Source organism: Zea mays, chromosome 3 (genome assembly GCF_902167145.1).
Source record: "Zea mays cultivar B73 chromosome 3, Zm-B73-REFERENCE-NAM-5.0, whole genome shotgun sequence".
Lineage (NCBI taxonomy): Eukaryota > Viridiplantae > Streptophyta > Magnoliopsida > Poales > Poaceae > Zea > Zea mays.
The window spans coordinates 19,766,262-19,790,483 of record NC_050098.1 but is presented as its reverse complement, the minus strand read 5'-3'; the positions used below and the strand labels follow the sequence as shown (position 1 = coordinate 19,790,483).

The 24,222-nt window shown below is 57.8% G+C and overlaps 1 protein-coding gene across 1 annotated transcript; it reads right to left on the bottom strand.

Moving 5' to 3' along the window:
• Positions 1-1,510: 1,510 nt before the first annotated feature.
• Positions 1,511-3,593, bottom strand: LOC100382383 (Protein ASPARTIC PROTEASE IN GUARD CELL 1). The gene has a single exon (NM_001175128.2). It carries the CDS (start codon positions 3,417-3,419, stop codon positions 1,899-1,901), a length of 1,521 nt encoding a protein of 506 aa, NP_001168599.2. The 5' UTR covers positions 3,420-3,593; the 3' UTR covers positions 1,511-1,898.
• Between the last annotated feature and the right edge of the window lie 20,629 nt (positions 3,594-24,222).

Below are 24,222 nucleotides of genomic sequence, written 5' to 3'. Positions count from 1 at the left end.
CCTGAAGCCGGTTTATTTATCTCGCCGTCAGAGAGTAACTGCGCGCGTGTTCCACCTAGCGACGCCGACCTACCCTCTCTCTCTCCGTCTCCGTCCAAACAAAAGTCACCGTTTTCTTGGAACTGGAACGAAAATTAATGGGTCCCAGTCACTGGGACGCAGCAGCAGCGTCACGGGACTGCAGGAGCGTCACAACAAGAGGGATGGGGGGCACTAACGGAAACTGTTGCCACAATTTGCCTACCACCAGAATCGACCCGTGGATCAGTTTGGGCACTGCTTCTTGATAACACCGCACGGCACGTCGTCGGTCGGCACACGGGCACAGTCCACAACTCCACATGCATGCATGGGCGTTTCTTTAAAAGATTTGTTTGTTTCGAAATTCTCGCGCGCTGTCATTTTCTTTGCATGCGTACAGTACGTACGTACGTACGTACGTACTAGTAGGCGGTTGGGCCGGGAATACGGGATGCGCGACATCATCGACCGCAAGAGCGAGCGCGTGACCACTAATTATTTGCGCTCAACAAGATTGTTGCTAGCGACGTGCCACCTACCCTCCTTGGCGGTTGGCGCTGCAGTTTTTTCTCCTCACCAGAACGTGCTGCTGCTCGGCAGTAATCCTATATTTGCGTGCGATTGCGATTGCGACTGCGACTGCGCCTTGTGTGAGCGGCGCGGGATTAGTCTGCTCGTAACAAAGTGGTGGCTGACGAATACTATTATTACTTTACTCTCAAACGATTAGTACATGCAAGGTTTAACGTTGTTACAATAACTTATATAACTACAGGAGTCCGTTTGGAACGCACGAATTTTGCAGGCAGTTTAATTTGGCATAAAAAAAAGGATCCAGTACTAGCAGAAAACCAACGGTATCGGATCGTTAGAATGACACGTGGCGGCTAGCCAGCCACGGCACCCGTGAGTTCTCGACGAGACGACGTGTCTCTTTGATCCTTTGGGGAGTGGAAAGCCCAGCTCCCCCCCAGCCCCACGGCATCTGGGACGCTGAGGGCTCGGCTCACATGCAGCAGGTGCATTCAAGACTGCTGGTCTGCTGCCCCAACAGTAACGGCTACCAACCACCATTAAATGAAAGGAAACCGAGAGGGCCCCCCCTGCTCAGGGCGGGACACTGACCGGACGCAGCAGCCAGCAGCGGCAGCGCAGGGCCTCCTTCGATCTCATCCACTTCCTCCCTGCTAGTTCGGGCGGTAACTTCTGATTTTATATAAAAAGAATTCTGTGCGAAGTTCGCACTTGGCAGCGAATACTCTCTATCAGTTCCGGCGATGTTTGTGGAGGAAAGCACGAGTGAAGTTGCGTGGCGTAAAGCCGTGCTAGTAGGAAGGAGGTTAAAAGCAACAGCCAGCCTGACGCAATCCCGGCCGGTGCCTAGCAAAGTTTACCAGGGTCCCATGAGAAGAGGCGCCGCCGACGACACCGCTTCGCTCTACCAATTGCTGTCCTGTGCCAACCCAGTGGTGTACATGCACGGCCCAGAGGGAGGGAAAAGCATGCATGTGTGATCTTTTCCGCTGGATGGAAACTTCCATTTTCTTGACATAGCAAATAAAATAAAAATAAATACTCTTAACTTGGGAGCCCCCACGATCTAATTCGTCATGACAAGGCTCCACGCACGCATACTCGAGAGAAAGAGAGAAACACTGCTGGAGCTGGACCCATCGCGCCGGACACAGGCTGGCATGGCAATGGCATCATCTGTCCTCGCCTTTGCCTTTCGCTCCTCCCCAGACCCGGCAGGGCCCACCGCTTAATTACCCCATCTAATCATTCTCCCGCTAATTAAACACCGGCTTGTCATTACTACTGACAACCGTGGCTAACAGGGCACGGTTAGCCAGAAGGCAGGCTTAGGCTAGGCTAGGCTAGCACTTGTTGGGGGTGAAGCCGACGGCGCCCCTGGCGGTGTCGAAGCTGACGCGGGTGCCCTGCTGCTGCACGTTCCCGATGATGGACACGGCCGCGTTCGTCGGCGCGAACGCCAGGCAGTAGGTGCCGGCTCCGTCCACGGGGATCAGGTAGTTCTTCGCCGGCAGCCGCAGCGCGCCGCCGCCCTCGAACCGCAGCGACACCGCGGGCACCTCCACGCTCGTCCGGTCCGACAGGTCGTAGCACGTGTCGAACAGCGACACCCCGGAGGTCCGGGGCAGCGACGGCGCGCCCTGGACGAAGGCGTCGCGGAGCGCCGCGTAGGCGGCGGACTGGAGCCGCGTCACGGCGGTGCCGGAGTCCACGATGACGCCGCCCGAGCCCGACGTGGCGTCCATGGCGAAGGCGGAGGCCGGGATGGACAGCGGCTGCCCGCCCACCGAGATGCCCGACAGCGCCACGTAGTAGAAGGTGCTCGTGCGCGGGCTGCGCACGAGAGGCGCCGTCACGGTGCCCGCCTCGGCGGCGCCGTCGCCGAACTGGAGCGTGGACGCGGCCGGGGAGTCGCGGTCCACGAGGCAGTAGGAGAAGGTGGACGCGGAGATCTGGGACGGGAAGGAGAGCGGCCCGCCGCCCAGCGCCAGCAGCCCCGCGGCGCCGACGAAGAGGCCCTCGTTGTCGTGGCCGCACCCGATGGCGACGTTGCCGACCGGGGTGGAGTCCCCCAGCGTGAGCGTCTCGGTGGCGAAGTCGCCCACGGTGTAGGAGCCGTCGCCGTAGGCCACCTCGTAGAGGCAGGCGCCCGTGGCGTTGCGGCACGCCGCGGTGTCCAGGTCCCGGCAGCGCTGGGAGTCGCAGGAGACGGCGGCGTAGGAGGCGGAGAGCGACGGGTCGAACACCGGGTCGGACTGCTGGTAGCAGTCGGCGCAGGGCTGGCACTGCACCCAGGTGACGTCGCTGCCGGTGTCCAGCACCATGTACAGCTGCCGCGCGGGGCTGCCGATGCCCACGCGGGAGAAGTACTCGCCGCTGCCCTGCCCGACGCCGGACACCACGGGGCCCTGGATCGCCGCGGACGCCGCGAACACCGCCGACCCGTTCGCGGGGCGCAGGTCCAGCCGGGTCACGCCGTCCGCCGCCAGCGTCGCGCGGGCCGACACCGCCGCGGCGCGCGCCGAGTCGCGGCGGAGGCGGGAGAGCACGAGCGAGCGGTACGTCTCGTGCCGCCCCTGCTCCTCGGGCAGGAAGTCCCGGGAGTGGAGCCGCAGCGTGAGGCCGCCCTCCCGCGCTCGCGGGGAGCGCTTCGCCCCGGCGGCGGCGGCCGCGGACTGGTGCAGCGAGACGGCGTCGGTGGAGAGCGCGGCGCGGGCGCGGGAGAGCGAGGCGGCTACATCGAGCGTCTCCGTGTCCGCGGCGGACGAGTGGCGGTGGCGGGAGACGGCGGGGCTCGGGGCGGTGGCGAGCAGGAGGATGGCGACCACGACGGCGCCTAGCGGGAGAAGGGTAGGCGGCTGCATTGTGCCGCGCCTGGCGGTGAGAGGACTGGTGGCAGTGGGAGTGTCGGGGGCAGGAATGAGTGGAGGCCTGGAGGGCGAGGAAGGTGGTGGGATTTTTCAAGGGCGGCACAGCCGGCAGGTGCAGTGACGAACGACGAGGGTGAATGGAATGGGGATCACGTCATTTCGGTGCTGGATTAATCCGCTTCGCCCCGCGGCGGCGAGCGGGGCGGGGGAGCTTTTATGGTGTGTAACTGCAGGAAGGGGGATGGTTTGGTGACGGTGGCGCCGGTGGGGTGGGGGACAGACAGAGCAGCAGGGACGGGGGCACATCGGCAGAGGAGCAGGAGGGCACGGCACGCTCTTGGCCGGGACCGGGAGAGGCGGAGGGTGTGAGTAATCATTTCGGTCGTAGGGGGTTTAGGACGCTACAGAATCATCATCATTTTAGTAGTACAAATCTTTGTACAGGATTACTGTCGCGTGGTGCGGCCATGGTCGTAAATTACCCACACACACACCGTACTCTGCAGTCTGCACTGCACCACGCGTTAAGTGTAAACATGTGATGTGTCCTGCGATCCTGTTGTTGCATGCATGTTTTATGTTACTAGCAGTGCTCAAACCGTAACGAGGTTGCTCGCTCCTCAGGCAGCGGAAACAACCCGCAGCGGTTGCTGATTGGTTCGCGGTTTTCTGAGGGCTAAAAATCACACTGCCACTGTCCAATATCTCCACCCCACAGGAATCCTTCACAAAAGTTTCGTAACGAACCAGTTTAACTTTATTCACTGAAAGAAGAAAAAAATTACATCCCACGCTTCAAATGCGGGCCACAGAGATTCTGCACTTGAAAAATGCGTTGGCGCCATGTGTGCTCCCAAGCTAACGAACGCGATCGAAGTGCCTTCAGTTACGAGAAACAAATGCCTTGCCTACCTACATTTGTAGTAGTAGTAGTATTGATTTCGAGCATTGCCTGCCACACTGCCTACAAAAATCCAAGGATCGCGCGGTGTCGTGATGCGCTGCGCCCCGCCGTTTACCTACCTGTCTTGCATCATCCCGCAGAAATTGCAGGATCAGGCCAACCACACCATGCTCCCGCGAAATGCATGCGTAGGGGTAGCCCACGCCATGATTTCCAGTAGCCCGGTAAAGTAAAGCTCCTCGACTTGTTTGCGTGCCAACAAGAACACATGGTCGCGCGCTCAGTCGGTCAGACCAATTCACTAGTCGAAGAGGAAAAGCCAACAGCAAAAGAAGAGAGAGAGAGAGAGAGATGATATATGAGTATAAAGAAAAAGGGACGCGACCACCGGTGCATTCGCATGTGTATATTTCAATAGGAAAAGAACATAGTGAGTCTTCGGTCAGACGACTAGATTTAGATTTGTTATTATAGTAATTGATTGATGCAGACACCAGACAGCCAGGTAGTGCTTCGATCAAGCTTTAGCTCCCCATAGCGGTGGCTGGCTGACTCACCTGGTCTGTTGTATTGTACATGGATCCTGCAGTTTTCTATGTGCACATTCCTAGATATTGTCATGTTCTCCCTCGTCATACCACGAGACTTCAAGTTTTGCGCACCCGACGCATGTTGACGCAGTAGGGCAAGCTGACGTACGGTGAACGTAAAATTTATATTGATTTATGTAAAATGTCTCTATATTCGGTTATCGACGACTTACGCTAAATCTCAAAGTAGTGTTTACAAGCGAGCGAGAGAGTCGTGGTGGAGGTGGAGCTAAAGGTTACAGAGTGGAGTCCTAACTAAGTCTTGGTTGGGCGACAGGGCTCCGGCCTCTGGGTCATCGGTGTGTTCTCCTCCTATTCGTCGGTCCTTCGTCTTCGCGTCTCGGTCCGTCTGTTGCTCGTACGCGCGTCCGTTCGTCTAGGGCAAACCTCTTCATTTTATAGGCCAAAGAGGGGGTCGATCAGTGATGGCTTCCTCAGAAATGAGCCACCGGGCGATGGTAAAACCAAACGTTTTACCCAGGTAAAGTTATCTGCGGTCGTGGGGCCCAGGATCGCCTGGTTGCGTGTATTCTTTCTTTATGGCGGACGACGTGGGCAGCGTGGGTCCCGAGCATCATCATCCGGGCTATGCCGATCAATTATTATCCAAATATGTGAAAACGAAGGTCGGCCCGAGTGACCGGCCAGCAAAGCAACCTCGCTCGCCCATTCATGAGAGGTAAGACCGATTGGACCACCCCACCAATCCGAAGAAATGGAAGGTTATACTGTCCAATTGAGACCTAACATATCTACATGGACACCTCCACCCCCTTATCCACCTATGCCATATCCATACACATATTTACCTCCACCATATGTCCTAAATCAAATGTGGGGCATGCCACCATATCCATTTGGGATGCCACAGTACCCCGCTTGGGGGCACCCCAAACATCTGTATTCAACAGGTTGACACCTCCAATATAAGACCGATTGAGCGTCGCTCAATCTGGTCACCAGACACAGACCCAACAAGATTGCCGGAGTGCTCGGCCTCAAAGGCCGACCAATCCAGCAGGGGGGCATATACCTGCAGCGACCGAAAGAACAACAAAAAAGGATATCATCAAAATAGGTGCTGCAGATGTCATCATACAGGAAGATAATGAAGGGCCGATGATCTTTGGTGAATCGGCCAACACAACCAAAAAAGAAGATACAGCTACCATCAAAACAGTCGATCCAAAATACTCCATGCCTCGATGGTGCTCAGCGGGATTGACACGGTCCCAAAAGCGAAAATTATAATGCCTAAGAGCAAAAGAGAACCAGAAAAAGGAGGCGAAAAAGATATTCAATGACACACATCCACAGTACCCGCCACCGCAAAAAGAAATGGAGACCAAAGGTCGTTGAGGAAAAGCAAACAGCCACAAAAATAGAAAATAAAACAGCACTTGTGCAACACCCTACAGGTATGGCAGACAACCCAGCTAAAAAGGCTGGACCATCTGCACCAGGCGCGGACCGTCCGATTCCTGAGTCTGGACCGTCCGCACCACACCAGGACGCCTCCGACGATGTGCCAACACCAATGGAGGAGGACGACCTACTGGGAGAAGACATGGTCGACTACGAAGCTTCTCCAGAGCGCCCAGGTATGGATGTAAATGTTATTACATTTTCCGCCGATTGTACTATTGTCGGCGACGATGAACCTATTGTTGTCCAGTTTGATTTTGGTCCTAAAGAAGCCGCCTTTACTAAACCAAAGGAATCAGTAAATTATTTAAAACCGCTCTTCGTGTGCGGTCACATTGATGGAATACTGATTGCTAAAATGTTGGTAGATGGAGGGGCGGCTGTAAATCTAATGCCTTATTCATTGTACAGAAAATTAGGTAAACAAGATGACGAACTTGTCAAGACCAACATGACCCTCAGCGGTGTTGGAACTAATAGTTCGATCAAAGCCAGGGGAGTCACGTTCGTTGAATTAACCATGGGAACTAAGACCCTTGCTGCTGCATTCTTCGTCGCTGATGTAGAAGAAAATTATAGTCTAATCCTAGGCGGATATTGGATTCATGCCAACCAATGTATACCTTCTACATTACATCAAATGTTAATACAATGGGTAGGCGATGATATAGAACAAGTACATGCTGATGTATCGGCCTATATCGCTGTGGCCGATGCCCCTGTACTCTGGGCTTATGAGATTGCTACATGTCTCACAGGAGTATATTTTTCTGATTATCAATTCATAAGTATAGATAAGAAGGTTTTCATTATTGTAATGCTAGAGCCGATGGAGAATCAGCTACATCCTAAATAAAGTTTAAATGATGAGTACACACAAAATTCATGAGTATTTGGTCACAGACAGTTTGGCTTCTAAGGCTGGATGGTCTGGTCTTTCAGAAAACAGTTCGAACTTTAAGACCGAACATCTACCACAGCGTAAAGACAGTGTTACGGATAATCCGGCCCCCGAGACCGGAGAGTCCGCCATCACACAAATATCATCTGATTCCTCTGTGGGAGACATGATAGAGGAATTCAGATATATTGATAAACTAGGACAGGGGTTTACATCGGCCGATCCTTTGGAGGAGATTGACATAGGAGATGGTAAAACTCCAAGGCCGACTTTTGTAAACAAGACCCTGGAGACCAATCCTAGAAATGAAATGATCGCTCTATTGAAAGAATATTCGGATTGCTTTGCTTGGAATTACACTGAGATGTCAGGATTAAGCCGAGAGATTGTAGAGCATCGACTGCCCATTAAGTCCGGTTTCAGACCTTTCAAGCAGAAAGCTAGAACATTTTGTCCAGACCTTCTCCCACGAATCAAGGATGAAATCCACCGGCTGCTAGAAGCTGATTTTATTAGACCTTGCAGATATGCAGAGTGGGTCTCCAATATTGTGCCGGTGGAGAAGAAGGAGTCAGGTAAGCTTAGGGTATGCATTGATTTTCACAATTTAAAGATGAGTATCCCATGCCCATAGCCGACACGTTAATCAATAATGCATCAGAGAATAGAATTATTAGTTTTCTTGATGGTAATGCCGGATATAATCAGATTTTCATGTCCGAAGAAGATGCGTCTAAAACAGCCTTTATTGTCCAGGCTTCATTGGTTTATTTGAATGGGTTGTCATGACATTTGGCCTGATAAATGTTGGTGCTACTTATCAAAGGGCTATGAATTTGATCTTCCATGAGCTGTAGGGAAACACTGTGGAAGTCTACATTGATGATATTGTAGTCAAATCGGCTGAGTTTAGTTCTCATGTAGCTGATTTGCGCAAAGCCTTTGATAAAATACATTGATATGGTTTGAAAATGAACCCACGTAAATATGCTTTTGGAGTGTCGGCTGGTAAGTTTTTAGGATTTATCATCTATGAACATGGTATAGAGATAGACCCTGACCGAATCAAGTCTATTCGGATTGTGGGACCTTCGTGTTCGTCCCGCGCCCAGGTCGGGTGCGCTTGCAGTAGGGGATTACAAGCGTCCACACGGGAGAGGGAGCGTGCGGCCTCACGCGAGCACCGGTCCCGTCCTCGTCCCCGCGCGGCTAACCCTCTGTAAGAGGGCCCTGGTCCTTCCTTTTATAGGCGTAAGGAGAGGATCCAGGTGTACAATGGGGGGTGTAGCAGAGTGCTACGTGTCTAGCGGAGGAGAGCTAGCGCCCTAAGTACATGCCGTCGTGGCAGCCGGAGAGGTTTTGGCACCCGGTTCGTGTGGTGTCGTGGCCGTCGGAGGAGCGCTGGAGCCTGGCGGAAGGACAGCTGTCGGGGCTGTCGAGTCCTTGCTGACGTCCTCTTGCTTTCGTAAGGGGGCGGAGAGCCGCCGTCGTCACGGAGCGTGCGGGGCGCCATCATTGCCTATCTGGCGGAGCGAGCCAGATGGGACGCCGGTCTTGTTCCCCGTAGCCTGAGTCAGCTTGGGGTAGGGTAATGATGGCGCTTCCTGTCGACGTGGTCGGTCCGCGCCCTAGGTTAGGCGATGTGGAGGCTCCTCCGAGGTCGAGGTCGAGTCTGTCTTCCGTGGCCGTGGTCGAGTCCGAGCCCCTGGGTCAGGCGAGGCGGAGACCGTCGGCTGAGGCCAGGGCTGAGTCCGAGCCCTCGGGTCGGGCGAAGCGGAGTTCGTCGTCTTCTAGGGCTGAGCCCAAGTCCGAGCCCTGGGTCGGGCGGAGCGGAGTTCGCCGTCTTCCGGGGCTTAGCCCGAGTCCGAGCCCTGGGTCGGACGGAGCGGAGTTCGCCGTCTTCCGGGGCTTAGCCCGAGTCTGAGCCCTGGGTCGGGCGGAGCGGAGTTCGCCGTCTTCCGGGGCTTAGCCCGAGTCCGAGCCCTGGGTCGGGCAGAGCGGAGTTCGCCGTCTTCCGGGGTTTAGCCCGAGTCCGAGCCCTGGGTCGGGCGGAGCGGAGTTTCCAATGGGGCCTGAGGCCGGGCCTGACTGCCTGTCAGCCTCACTCTGTCAAGTGGCACCGCAGTCGGTGCGACGCAGGCGACGCTGTCCTTCTGTCAGGTCGGTCAGTGGAGCGGCGAAGTGATTGCGGTCACTTCGGCTCTGTCGACTGAAGGGCGCGCGTCAGGATATAGGTGTCAGGCCACCTTTGCATTAAATGCTCCTGCGATTTGGTCGGTCGGCACGACGATTCGGTCAGGGTTGCTTCTTGGCGAAGACAGGGCCTCGGGCGAGCCGGAAATGTATTCGTTGCTGGAGGGGGGCCTCGGGCGAGACGGAGATCCTCCGGGGTCGGCTGCCCTTGCCCGAGGCTAGGCTCGGGCGAGGCGTGATCGAGTCCCTCGAATGGACCGATCCCTGACTTAATCGCACCCATCAGGCCTTTGCAGCTTTGTGCTGATGGGGGTTACCAGCTGAGAATTAGGAGCCTTGAGGGTACCCCTAATTATGGTCCCCGACAGTAGCCCCCGAGCCTCGAACGGAGTGTTGACGCTCGCTTGGAGGCTTTTGTCGCACTTTTTCGCAAGGGGACCTGCCTTTCTCGGTTGCGTTTTGTTCCGGTGGGTGCGCGCGAGCGCACCCGCCGGGTGTAGCCCCCGAGGCCTCGGAGGAGTGGTTTGACTCCTCCGAGGTCTTAATGTCTCGCGCAATGCTTTGGCTGGTCTGGTTGTTCCCTCATGCGAGCTGGCCGTAGCCCGGGTGCACGGTCGGGTTCCAAGTTCTCGGGCTGGTATGTTGACGCTGTCAACGGTTTGGCCGGAGCCGGGTTTGCGAGAGCAGCCCCCGAGCCTCTGCATAGGGCGAGAGGACGATCAGGGACAGACTCGACTTTTTTACATACGCCCCTACGTCGCCTTTCCGCAAGGAGGTGGGGGGGGGGGAAAGCGCCATGTTGCCCTCGGTGGGCGCCGAACATGGTGTCTCTGGTGAGCTGCTGGCGGGTAATCCGAGCGGACGTCCGTGCCCCATTTGCTAGGGGTCGGCTAGAGGCCCAGAGACGCACCCAAAAGTACCTGCGGGTGATCTGCCGGACCCGGTCCCCAGTCGACGGGGTCCGAGGGCTCGATGCCTCCCTCTGATGGGATTCCGTTACAAGATCGTTCCCGCTGGTCTCGGAAATGTCCTAGGGTACCTCGGGAGCGCAGCCCGAGCCTTGGTTATGTATCGAACGTACCCATGGTCATCCCTCGCTCTGTGTCTGAGGCGGCTGTGAACCCTTCGAGGGCTAGCCTTCGAACCCCTGATCAGTAGTGGGCGCGGAGCCCGAGTACCCTGAGGCGGTCGTTGAACCCTTCTGAGGGGCCGACCTTCGAACCTCTGACCAGTAGTGGGTGTGGAGCCCACGCGCTCTGAGGCGGCTGTTGAACCCCTCCGAGGGGCCAGCCTTCGAACCTCTGATCAGTAGGGAGGCTCGGAGCCTGGTTCCTTCACGGGGAAGGATCCTTTTCGGGGTATCCCCCTTTCCCGGTCCCTGTTGTAAGAGAGAGAAAGAGGAAAAGGAAAAGGATGCGGAATTTGAACAACCTGGCGTACCTTTTTCGACGCGGTCATTATGGCGAAGGTGAAGCGTCGCTCGCTTCCCCTGCCAGAGGCGCCGCCTGTCCCGCCGCGGAGTTAATGCGACGGGGCGAGTGGTTCGCGGGGCGGCCGTTGCGCGTGCGCGGGCCGTTCGAGGAACGGAACACGGGCGTGTCGTCTTCACGCCGTGAGAGAGGGTTCTCTCGCTGCCCCCGGATGGGACGTAAGCTTGGCTGACGACGTGACTGCTGCTCCTGCCCGCCTGCCACCGCCATTACTGCCGGCCCATTTTTGGCCGCATTGACCATCGCGCCAGGCTGGCGCTGCTGGGTCGTGCGCTGGGTCGCCTCCAGTCGCGGTATTGGTTCCGCAGTCGAGGAGGCACGGTAGTGGCGCGGGCGGTGGTGCAGTTGCTCGCACGCAGCATCCGGCGCGCCGGTTGCATGACGCGTGGGCCTGGGCCTCCATGCTGGGCGTCTTGGAAGTCGGAGAAGTGCGCCCACTTGGCGCGGTTGCATGCCGCCTGCATGGCTACCCGCCCTTTCGCCCGCTGGTCTGGGCAAAAGTGGAGGGCCACTTGTAACCGCTGGGCGGTTGCATGCACCGCGCGCGGCGGTTTGGCTTCTTCTGCTCCGGGCCGGCTTGCATGACGTGTGGGACCCATCCCCCGCGCCGTAGGGGGAGGACCTTGGAGCGTGTTGGAGAAGACTCAGCCCACGACAGCTGGGGACGCAAGTAGGGAGAGTCGCCTTTAAAAGGAGGGTGACCCCCTTGAAAGGCGACCATGTCTTCGCGCTCCCTTATGCATCGTGTCTTTCCACCTTCCGAGCCCCCGGATGGGGGATGCCCGCAGTCCTTCCGCCTTGTCGCTGGTGAACGCAACTCCGTGGGAGTTGGTACCTTTCAGCCATCGTTCGGCTTCAAGGATTTTCATCAGTCAGCCCGGCTGCATCCCCTCGCCGGTGGTCACCTGAGACGGTGACCACCAGCTCCTGGGTGGGGAGAAGCAAGCCGGGCTGCGATCTTGGTCCCACCCTCAGCTTGAAGGATGTTCATCATCCTCGCTGGGGTGGAGGCCGGGCTGAGCCGGAGCTCTACCTCCCGCGCGGTTTCGTGGGTCAGCCTCTCCTTCATCGTTCGAGGGAGAGGGCGCTCACTGGCCCTACGAGAGGGGCGGACTTCGACAACGCGGGGCTGGCCGACTGCGGGCGTCGTCAGCCTCGACGCGTTGGACTCGCCGGCTTGGCTCCCGGTGCCCCCTCCTGCCGCGAAGGCGGTTGTCGCGCCGTGCGCACGGGAGGACCGCCCAAGATATCGCGCGCTGCCAGGGCGGCATTCGTGTTCTGGGGCGGTCCTGCCTTTGCACCGGTACGGTGCCTCCACGCGGAGGTCGATGCCCCACTCGTCCGGGAGGATCTGAGTGGGGATCTGCCGGAGGGCTGACGGCCCCTGTCATCGGTGCCGAGGTGGAGGCGGCTCGAGAAGTCCCCGTCGCCGACGGGATCACCGCCACCATCCGTGCTTCGGGACTCCGGCTCTTTGTACTTGTCCTCGCCCCTCGAGCGTCGGCGTAGGCGAGGGCAAGGTTGTAGCAGCGTCCGCCCTGAGGCCATCGCGGCTGCAGTTCGGCCACCCGGAGCGGGGGTCGTTGTTGTTGCTGCCGGAGCGGGCGACGGCGAGCCGCCCGTCGGTCTTCTGTTGCTCCGCAGGCTCCCCCCCGTCGAGTGGGGTTGTTCGTACCTGCGGAGGCGGAACCGGAGTTCCGTTTGTAATGACACTTTGAATGCCGGTGTTTTTGTTCATTGTGGCTGTCGAGGCCTGAACATGTATGTAATTTTGGGCACGGAGCCGTGTTTTTCCTCATTTTCGAGCACTAAGACTCGCATGTTGGTTGTCTGAACCGCTTCACCAAGCGTGAGTTGCCCCGTGTAAAGGTGACGAGTGAGGTATTCGTATCCTGGAGGCGTAGGAGTCCCTCGGCTCGGTCAGCCTTGTCGTCCGAGGTTTCTCTTGCTTAGTTAAAGGAACCCCTCGGTCGCTCTTCGATGAGCCGAGGCCAGGGGTAGCGGTGTCAGCACGAACAGAGGCAGAGTTGGCTCGAAAAGAAAACCTCGTCGGCCGGAGCCTGGCCGGGTCGTCCGTTTGCGGGACCGACACCGGAGTTGATCTTCCGAGGCCTCGGGCCGGGCTGATGTCTTCGGGGGACAGCTGGACGAGGCCTCGGGGTGACCAGCCGAGCCGCCTGCTCGGGCCGGATTCTCGGAGAAGATCCTGGCGGCGATGGCCCGGGCGTGGTGATGACGTCGTCCTTCAGGGTGGAGATCCTCGGACCGCGTCGCCGTCCAAGGCCAGGTCGGACCTCGCCGAAGGTGTAGTTGACGCCGAGGGTGCTGCTGCTCCCTTCAACCGTCAAGATCCGAGCCTGCGGGATCGGATCATTTTGTAGCGTGTGTTTTCTGCGGCCGCCGAGGCCCAAACACACCCTCGCCGTGTTGTAAAGTTGCGTCTCTTTTCCTCTTGTTTCGAGTATCTGGACTTTTTCGTCGGTAACAGAATTGTTTGTGTGAGCGAGAGTTGCTTCTCGCGGAAGGTGATGAGTGAGGTATCCGTATCCCGGAGGCGTAGGAATCCCTCGGCTCGGTCGGCCTTGCCGCTTACGCGCACTCTTATCCGTCCATAGGGTTCTGCCACCGACGCAGTCGAGAAGGCTCGAAGAATCGCTTCGGCAGAGGAGCTTTCGAACGTGGAGACTTGTTCGGTCCGCGGAATCACTTATCCTAATGTGAGTTACTTATCGCAGAAGGTGATGAGTGAGGTATCCGTATCCCGGAGGCGTAGGAGTCCCTCGGCTCGGTCAGCCTTGGCTGCTTACGTGTACTCCGTCGTTTTCAGGATCCATTTTCGAAGTAGTCGAAAAGCACGAAAGACATTCTGGCAGAAAGGATCTTTTTTCGAGGAAAAAATTCGACGCAGAGGGGGTTCCCCCCTTTTAGCCCTCGAGGGAGGGTTGGGCTTTGCCGAGGCAAGCTGACCCTTCCTTGATGACTAAACTTTGCGTGGGAGCGAGGTATATGAACAACTTGAAAACATCTTAAGGGTAGAAGCGACGTAGTTGTTGGATGTTCCAAGCGTTGCTGTAGACCTCGCCTTGACTGTTGGCCAGCTTGTACGTTCCGGGCTTCAGAACTTTGGCGATGACGAGCGACCCCTCCCAGGGGGGCGTGAGCTTGTGCCGCCCTCGGGCGTCTTGTCGCAGCCGAAGCACCAGGTCACCCACCTGGAGGTCTCGGGACCGGACCCCTCGGGCGTGGTAGCGTCGCAGGGACTGCTGGTACCGCGCCGAGTGCAGCAAGGCCTTGTCGCGAGCCTCTTCCAGCTGGTCCAGCGAGTCTTCTCGATTAACTTGGTTGCTTTGGTCAGCATAAGCCCTCGTCCTCGGGGAACCATATTCTAAGTCTGTGGGCAAGATGGCCTCGGCCCCATAGACTAGAAAGAACGGCATGAAGCCCGTGGCTCGGCTCGGCGTTGTCCTCAGGCTCCAGACCACCGAGGGGAGTTCCTTCATCCATCGCTTGCCGAACTTGTTGAGGTCGTTGTAGATCCGAGGCTTGAGTCCTTGTAGAATCATGCTGTTGGCACGCTCTACTTGCCCATTCGTCATGGGGTGAGCCACGGCGGCCCAGTCCACCCGGATGTGGTGATCCTCGCAGAAGTCCAGGAACTTTCTACCGGTGAACTGGGTGCCGTTGTCGGTGATGATGGAGTTCGGGACCCCGAAACGATGGATGATGTTGGTGAAGAACGCCACCGCCTGCTCGGACCTGATGCTGTTTAGGGGTCGGACCTCGATCCACTTGGAGAATTTGTCGATGGCGACCAACAGGTGCGTGTAGCCCCCGGGTGCCTTCTGCAAGGGGCCGACGAGGTCCAGACCCCACACAGCAAAAGGCTAGGTGATGGGTATCATCTGCAAAGCCTGGGCAGGCAGGTGGGTCTGCCTCGCGTAGAACTGACACCCTTCGCAGGTGCGGACAATTCTAGTGGTGTCGGCCACCGCCGTCGGCCAGTAGAATCCTTGCCGGAAAGCGTTTCCGACAAGGGCTCGAGGCACTGCGTGATGGCCGCAAGCCCCCGAGTGTACCTCTCGTAGGAGTTCCTGACCTTCGGTGATGGAGATGCATCGCTGGAGGATGCCCGAGGGGCTGCGGTGGTAGAGCTCCTTCCCATCTCCCAGCAAGATGAACGACTTGGCGCGTCGCGCCAACCGCCGAGCCTCGGCTCGGTCGAGGGGTAGCTCTCCTCGGTGGAGATATTGCAGGTACGGGGTCTGCCAGTTTTGGTTAGGCGTGACCCCGCTTCGCTCCCCCTCGACGCGCAGTGCCTCACCCTCGGGGGCCGTGGGTGCCTCGGGCTGAACCGAGGGCGCCTCGGGCCGAGCTGAGGGTGCCTCGGGCCGTGCCGAGGATGCCTCGGACTGAGCCGAGGGTACCTCGGGCTGGGCCGAGGGTGCCTCGGGCTCGGGCGTGTCGTCGATCTTGATGGAGGGTTGATGCAGGTCTCGGGAGAAGACGTCCGGGGGAACCGTTGTTCGCCCCGAGGCTATTTTAGCCAGCTCGTCCGCAGTGTCGTTGTAGCGCCGGGCGATGTGGTTGAGCTCGAGCCCGTAGAACTTGTCCTCCAGGCGCCGAACCTCATCGCAGTAGGCCTCCATCTTCGGGTCGCGGCAGTGGGAGTTCTTCATGACTTGGTCGATGACGAGTTGCGAGTCATCGCGAGCGTCGAGGCGTCGGACCCCTAGCTCGATGGCGATCCGCAACCCGTTGACCAGAGCCTCGTACTCAGCCACATTGTTGGACGTCGGGAAATGGAGGTGAAACACGTAGCGTAGGTGCTTCCCGAGGGGCGAGATGAAGAGTAGGCCTGCGCCGGCTCCTGTCTTCATCAGCGACCCGTCGAAGAACATGGTCTAGAGCTCCGGTTGGATCGGAGCCGTTGGGAGCTGGGTGTCGACCCATTCAGCCACGAAGTCCGCCAAGACCTGGGACTTGATGGCCTTCCGAGGGGCGAACGAGATTGCTTCGCCCATGATTTCCACCGCCCACTTTGTGATTCTACCCGAGGCCTCTCAGCACTGGATGATCTCCCCTAGGGGGAAGGATGACACCACAGTTACCGGATGAGACTCAAAGTAGTGTCGCAGCTTCCGCCGCGTCAGGATCACCGCGTACAGCAGCTTCTGAACTTGTGGGTAGCGGATCTTAGTTTCGGACAGTACCTCGCTGACGAAGTAGACTGGCCTCTGAACGGACATTGCATGCCCCTCTTCTTGCCTCTCGACCACAATCGCGGCGCTAACCACCTGAGTGGTTGCGGCGACGTAGATCAGGAGGGCTTCTCCGGCAGCTGGGGGCACCAAGATAGGCGCATTCGTGAGGAGCACCTTCAGGTTCCCGAGGGCTTCCTCGGCCTCAGGGGTCCAAGTGAAGCACTCGACCTTCCTTAAGAGGCGGTACAGAGGCAGACCTCTTTCGCCGAGGCGTGAGATGAAGCGGCTTAGAGCCACGAGACATCCCATGACCCTCTGTACGCCTTTTAAGTCTTTGATGGGCCCCATGCTGGTGATGGCTGCGATCTTCTCCGGGTTGGCTTCGATGCCCCGCTCGGAGACGATGAACCCCAAGAGCATGCCTCGGGGCACCCCGAAGACACACTTTTCGGGATTGAGCTTCACGCCTTTCGCCTTGAGACATCGGAATGTCACTTCAAGGTCGGAAAGGAGGTCGGAGGCTTTCCTCGTCTTGACTACGATGTCATCGACGTAGGCCTTGACCGTCCAGCCAATGTGTTCGCCGAACACATGGTTCATGCACCGCTGGTACGTCGTGCCCGCATTCCTCAAGCCAAACGGCATGGTGACATAGCAGTACATGCCGAAGGGCGTGATGAAAGAAGTCGCGAGCTGGTCGGACTCCTTCATCCTGATTTGGTGATACCCGGAGTAGGCATCGAGGAAAGACAGGGTTTCGCACCCAGCAGTGGAATCCACGATTTGATCGATGCGAGGCAGAGGGTAGGGAACCTTCGGACATGCTTTGTTTAGACTAGTGTAGTCTACACACATCCGCCATTTCCCTCCTTTCTTTCTCACAAGCACAGGGTTGGCAAGCCATTCGGGATGGAATACCTCTTTGATGAACCCTGCTGCCATTAGCTTGTGGATCTCCTCGCCTATGGCCCTGCGCTTTTCTTCGTCGAATCGGCGCAGAGGCTGCTTGACTGGTCGGGCTCCGGCTCGGATGTCCAGCGAGTGCTCGGCGACATCCCTCGGTATGTCGGGCATGTCCGAGGGACTCCACGCGAAGACGTCGGCGTTCGCGCGGAGAAAGTCGACGAGCACTGCTTCCTATTTGGGATCGAGCTCGGAGCCGATCCGGACTTGCTTGGAGGCGTCGCTGCTGGGGTCGAGGGGGACGGACTTAACCGTCTCCGCTGGCTCAAAGTTGCCGGCATGACGCTTCACGTCTGGCACCTCCTTAGAGAGGCTCTCCAGGTCGGCGATGAGGGCCTCGGACTCGGCGAGGGCCTCGGCGTACTCCACGCACTCCACGTCGCATTCGAACGCGTGTTTGTACGTGGGGCCGACGGTGATGACCCCGTTGGGGCCCGGCATCTTGAGCTTGAGGTAGGTGTAGTTGGGGACGGCCATGAACTTCGCGTAGCATGGCCTCCCCAGTACCGCGTGGTAGGTTCCTCAGAACCCGACCACCTCGAACGTCAGGGTCTCCCTTCGAAAGTTGGAGGGTGTTCCGAAGCAGACGGGAAGGTCGAGTTGTCCGAGGGGCTGGACACGCTTCCCGGGGATGATCCCGTGGAAAGGCGCAGCGCCTGCCCGGACTGAGGACAGATCGACACGCAGGATACCGAGGGTCTCGGCGTAGATGATGTTGAGGCTGCTGCCTCCGTCCATGAGGACCTTGGTGAGCCTGACGTCGCCGATGACGGGGTCGACAACGAGCGGGTATTTCCCCGGGCTCGGCACGTGGTTGGGGTGGTCGGCTTGGTCGAAGGTGATGGGCTTGTCGGACCAGTCTAGGTAGACTGGCGCCGCCACCTTCACCGAACAGACCTCCCGACGCTCTTGCTTGCGGTGCCGAGCCGAGGCGTTCGCCGCTTGCCCACCGTAGATCATGAAGCAGTCGCGGACCTCGGGGAACTCTTCTGCCTGGTGATCTTCCTTCTTGTCGTCGTCGTGAGCCCTGCCACCCTTCGCGGGTGGCCCGGCCCTGTGGAAGTGACGCCGAAGCATGGCGCACTCCTCAAGGGTGTGCTTGACGGGCCCCTGGTGATAGGGGCACGACTCCTTGAGCATCTTGTCGAAGAGGTTGGCACCTCCAGGGGGTTTCCGAGGGTTCTTGTACTCGGCGGCGGCGATAAGGTCCGCGTCGGCGGCGTCGCGTTTTGCTTGCGACTTCTTCTTGCCCTTCTTCTTGGTGCCGCGCTGAGTTGACGCCCTGGGGGTATCTTCCGGTGGGCGGCCCTGGGGCTGCTTGTCCTTCCGGAAGATAGCCTCGACCGCCTCCTGGCCAGAGGCGAACTTGGAGGCGATGTCCATCAGCTCGCTTGCCCTGGTGGGGGTCTTGCGACCCAGCTTGCTCACCAGGTCGCGGCAGGTGGTGCCGGCGAGGAACGCGCCGATGACATCCGAGTCGGTGATGTTGGGCAGCTCGGTGCGCTGCTTCGAGAATCGCCGGATGTAGTCCCGGAGAGACTCTCCCGGCTGCTGTCGGCATCTTTGGAGGTCCCAGGAATTTCCAGGGCGCACGTACGTACCCTGGAAATTGCCGGCGAATGCTTGGACCAGGTTGTCCCAGTTGGAGATCTGCCCCGGAGGCAGGTGCTCCAACCAGGCGCGAGCGGTGTCGGAGAGGAACAGGGGGAGGTTGCGGATGATGAGGTTTTCATCGTCCGTTCCACCCAGTTGGCAGGCCAGCCGGTAGTCCGCGAGCCACAGTTCCAGTCTCGTCTCCCCCGAGTACTTTGTGATAGTAGTCGGGGGTCAGAACCGGGTCAGGAACGGCGCCCGTCGTATGGCCCGGCTGAAGGCCTGCGGACCGGGTGGTTCGGGCGAAGGACTCCGATCCTCCCCGCTGTCGTAGCGTCCTCCACGCCTGGGGCGGTAGCCTCGGCGCACCCTCTCGTCGAGGTGGGCCCGACGGTCGCGGTGATGGTGCTCGTTGCCGAGGCGTCCCGGGGCCGCAGGTGCTGTGTTGCGCGTGCCCCCGGTGTAGACCGAGGCTTCCTGCATGAATCGGGAAGTCACGGCGCGATGTTCCGAGGGGTGCCTCTGCCTTCGGGAGGCGGAGCTTTCGGCCCGTCGGACCGCGGCGCCCTCCAGGAGATTCTTGAGTTCTCCCTGGATTTGCCGCCCCTCGGTGGTTGATGGCTCTGGCATCGCACGGAGAAGCATTGCTGCTGCAACCAGGTTCTGGCCGACCCCATTGGAAGCGGGTGGCGGCCTCATCCTGACATCGTCGGCGATGCGGTGTTGGAAGCCCTGGGGTAGATGACGCATTTCTCTGGCCAAAGGTTGGCCCGCCCATTCCTGCCCGACGTCCCGGCGGATCGGCTGAAGCGCTCCTGCTCCCTCGTCGAGCCTGGCCTGCACCCCGTGGACTTGCTCGAGCTGTGGGTCATGGCCCCCCGCCTGAACGGGGACCACAGCTAGCTCCCGTAGGATGTCAACGCGAGGCACCGGCCTAGGGAGATCACCGTCCTCCGGCATACTGAGGTGGTTGCCTTCGGAGGGACCCCTAGATCGACGTGGAAACATTCGTGGCTTGGGTCGCAGTCCTCGTCGCCGAGGCTGCGGCTTCCGTCGGAATAGTCGGAAAGGCAGTAATCACGCGCGGTCATGAAGTCCCGCATGGCACTGGGGTTACCAAGTCCGGAGAAATCCCAACAGACATCGGGCTCGTCATCTTCCTCGGACCCCGAGGGCCCGTAGGTCGAGACGTCCGTCAGCCGGTCCCTGGGTGACCGCATACGATACCCCAGAGGGTTTGGACTCGCCTCTACGAGAGCATCCGCCGAAGCGAAGCCGCTTGGCGGGTCGAGGCTGAATCCAAAGGGCGCGAGATGGGAATCGGTCGGTACCTCTTGGTCGACGGGCGGTGATGAAGTCACGTCGGGGACTGACTGCACCGTCGTCTCAGGTACGAGGGTGACATCCAGCAAGCCTTTCGCGAGCGTGCTGGCGTCGTCCGTTTGCTCGGAATCGGCGTGTTGCGGGGAGACGACTCTCGTCTTCGTCTCAAACGCGAGGTCGATGCCCGACGCACCCCCAGTTGGGGCGCTGGCGCCGTCGACTCGCTCGACAGCCGACGAGGTGCTGCCTCCTGCTTGGCTTTGGTTGCCCCGCCTCCTCCTCCGTCGGCGGGGGAGAGGACGGGGTGAGCTCGAATGTTGTTCTTCCACCACGCGGGGAAGACGTCGTCGATTCCGCCGCCGGTGGGCGGGCTGTCGGCCGCCATTGTCGTCGTCGCACGGCGGTGGAAGGAGTATCATGTCGTAGCTGCCGTCGAAGGACATGAACTCAAGACTCCCGAAACGGAGCACCGTCCCGGGCCGGAGAGGTTGCTGGAGACTGCCCATCTGGAGCTTGACGGGAAGCTGTTCGTCAACACGCAGCAGGCCCCTACCTGGCGCGCCAACTGTCGGCGTTTCTAGACCGGGGGGTCCCTGGGCCGACGAGTGAAATGTCGCCGCGTGCCCCAGCCCAGATGGGTCGGCGCGAGGCCGAGCGCGAAGGGGGGAGAAAGGTGGCCGGAGACGGGCGTGAGAGAGGTGGAAATCTCGTGGCCTTCGTGTTCGTCCCGCGCCCAGGTCGGGTACGCTTGCAGTAGGGGATTACAAGCGTCCACGCGGGAGAGGGAGCGAGCGGCCTCACGCGAGCGCCGGTCCCGTCCTCGTCCCCGCGCGGCCAACCCTCTGTAAGAGGGCCCTGGTCCTTCCTTTTATAGGCGTAAGGAGAGGATCCAGGTGTACAATGGGGGGTGTAGCAGAGTGCTACGTGTCTAGCGGAGGAGAGCTAGCGCCCTAAGTACATGCCGTCGTGGCAGCCGGAGAGGTTTTGGCACCCGGTTCATGTGGTGTCGTGGCCATCGGAGGAGCGCTGGAGCCTGGCGGAAGGACAACTGTCGGGGCTGTCGAGTCCTTGCTGACGTCCTCTTGCTTTCGTAAGGGGGCGGAGAGCCACCGTCGTCACGGAGCGTGCGGGGCGCCATCATTGCCTATCTGGCGGAGCGAGCCAGATGGGACGCCGGTCTTGTTCCCCGTAGCCTGAGTCAGCTTGGGGTAGGGTAATGATGGCGCTTCCTGTCGACGTGGTCGGTCCGTGCCCTAGGTTAGGCGATGTGGAGGCTCCTCCGAGGTCGAGGTCGAGTCTGTCTTCCGTGGCCGTGGTCGAGTCCGAGCCCCTGGGTCGGGCGAGGCGGAGACCGTCGACTGAGGCCAGGGCTGAGTCCGAGCCCTGGGGTCGGGCGAAGCGGAGTTCGTCGTCTTCTGCGGCTGAGCCCAAGTCCGAGCCCTGGGTCGGGCGGAGCGGAGTTCGCCGTCTTCCGGGGCTTAGCCCGAGTCCGAGCCCTGGGTCGGGCGGAGCGGAGTTCGCCGTCTTCCGGGGCTTAGCCCGAGTCTGAGCCCTGGGTCGGGCGGAGCGGAGTTTCCAATGGGGCCTGAGGCCGGGCCTGACTGCCTGTCAGCCTCACTCTGTCAAGTGGCACCGCAGTCAGTGCGGCACAGGCGACGCTGTCCTTCTGTCAGGTCGGTCAGTGGAGCGGCGAAGTGACTGCGGTCACTTTGGCTCTGTCGACTGAAGGGGGCACGTCAGGATAAAGGTGTCAGGCCACCTTTGCATTAAATGCTCCTGCGATTTGGTCGGTCGGCGCGGCGATTCGGTCAGGGTTGCTTCTTGGCGAAGACAGGGCCTCGGGCGAGCCGGAAATGTATTCGTTGCTGGAGGGGGGCCTCGGGCGAGACGGAGATCCTCCGGGGTCGGCTGCCCTTGCCCGAGGCTAGGCTCGGGCGAGGCGTGATCGAGTCCCTCGAATGGACCGATCCCTGACTTAATCGCACCCATCAGGCCTTTGCAGCTTTGTGCTGATGGGGGTTACCAGCTGAGAATTAGGAGCCTTGAGGGTACCCCTAATTATGGTCCCCGACAAGGTCGAAATGCAGAAGTTTCTCAGTAAGGTGAATTATTTACGTAGGTTTATTTCTAACCTAGCCGGGAAGATTGATGCCTTTACCCCTATCCTTCGGCTTAAGAATGATGCCGAATTCGCTTGGGGGCACAGCAGCAGGAAGCATTTGATCTCATTAAAAAATACTTGTCTTCAGCTCCTGTATTAAAAGCTCCACGAGCAGGAGTACCATTCCGATTATACTTTGCAGCTGAAGATAAGGTCATTGGGGCTGTTTGACACAAGAAACTAAGGGAAAGGAGCATGTGGTGACATATCTAAGTCGGAGGTTGGTGGATGCTGAAACGAGGTACAGTTTTATTGAGAAGTTATGCTTATGCTTGTTTTATGCATGCACCAAGTGTAGATGTTATTTACTGTCTAGTCATTACACTATTTCTGGTCAAGCCGATGTGATTAAATACATGTTGCATAACCCAATTATGAGTGGTAGAATTGGTAAGTGGGCTTATGCACTCATAGAATATGACTTGGCCTATGAACCATTGAAATCTATGAGAGGTCAGGTCGTAGCAGATTTTATTGTAGAACATCGGATTAATGATACTCATAAACTAGACATGTCATACCTCACTATTACTCCTTGGACATTATATTTTGATGGATCGGTTTGCAATGAAGGGAAAGGGATTGGCATTGTGCTTGTTTCACCAAGTAATGTCTCCTTCGACTTCTCTAGCCGATTGAAAACTTATTGCACTAACAATCAAGCCGAATATGAAGCCCTTTTTGTTCGACTTGGAACTTTTAAATTGTGTGGGAGCAAAACATGTGAAGGCATTTGGTGATTCTCAGCTGGTCGTCCAACAGGTGTTAGAAGAATATCAATGTTTTGATGGTATTCTAAATAGTTACCTTGAAAAATGTTGGGGCATAATTCATTCTTTTAACGAATTCAGTATTCGGCATATCTCTAGAGTTGGGAATCATAGAGCTAACAATTTGGCACAAGATGCATCAGGTTATCGGATAAAGCGAGGGAGATTTCACAACACTGAAAATCTGATAACCGGTGCAGGGCCAATTCCCCAGGTTGCGGACCGTCCGAGCAAAGGCTCCGGACCGTCCGGGGTTACCAGGAAAGTTCTCCTAATTGATTCGACTGATAATAAAGTTGATACAAGTGATTGGAGGACGCCCATAACTAATTATTTACGAAATCCCAATATTAGGACAGATAAGAACATTCGGCGCACAACTTTCAAGTATGTTTTGATGAGTGATGAACTCTACCGTCGAACAATCAACGACGTCCTGCTTAAGTGCTTGGGCCCAGATGATGCTATATTAGCCATGGCTGAAGTACATGAAGGAATTTGTGGTACCCATCAGTCGGCTCTAAAGATGAAGTGGTTGTTGCGAAGGTCTGGTTTTTATTGGCCTAACATGATAGCTGATTGCTTCAAGTACTACAAAGGATGCCAATTGTGTCAAAAAATCAGCGATCTACAGTTGGTCCCTGCAGCCGAATTACATCCTATCATCAAGCCATGGCCTTTCAGAGGATGGGGATTAGACTTTATAGGAGAAATTCATCCTTCATCATCAAAGGGGCATCAGTTCGTGTTAGTTGCCACTGACTACTTTACCAAATGGACTGAAGCCGTTGCTCTGAAGAACATGACACACAAGGAGGTAATTGAGTTCATAACTGAGCATATTATTCATAGATTCGGCATTCCCCAGACCTTGACTACATATCAAGGAACTTCTTTTATGTCAAAGGAGGTACGTGAATTTGCTGAATTATATAGAATTAAGTTTCTTAATGCATCTCCATATTATGCTCAGGCCAATGGACATGCCGAGTCTAGTAATATGACATTGATTAAGTTTGAAAGGGAATTAGGCTTACACCTAGTTCCTATATAATTTTGGTGGTTGAATTGCCCAACACAAATCTTTGGACTAACTAGTTTGCCCAAGTGTATAGATTATACAGGTGTAAAAGGTTCACACTCAGCCAATAAAAAGACCAAGTTTTGGATTCAATAAAGGAGCAAAGGGGCAACCGAGGGCACCCCTGGTCTGGCGCACCGGACTGTCCGGTGTGCCACCGGACAGTGAACAGTACCTGTCCGGTGCACCAGGGGACTCAGAC

What these genes read in the sequence shown, in the direction of transcription:
- LOC100382383 (NM_001175128.2), bottom strand. Translation starts at nt 3,419, where the DNA reads ATGCAGCCGCCTACCCTTCTCCCGCTAGGCGCCGTCGTGGTCGCCATC.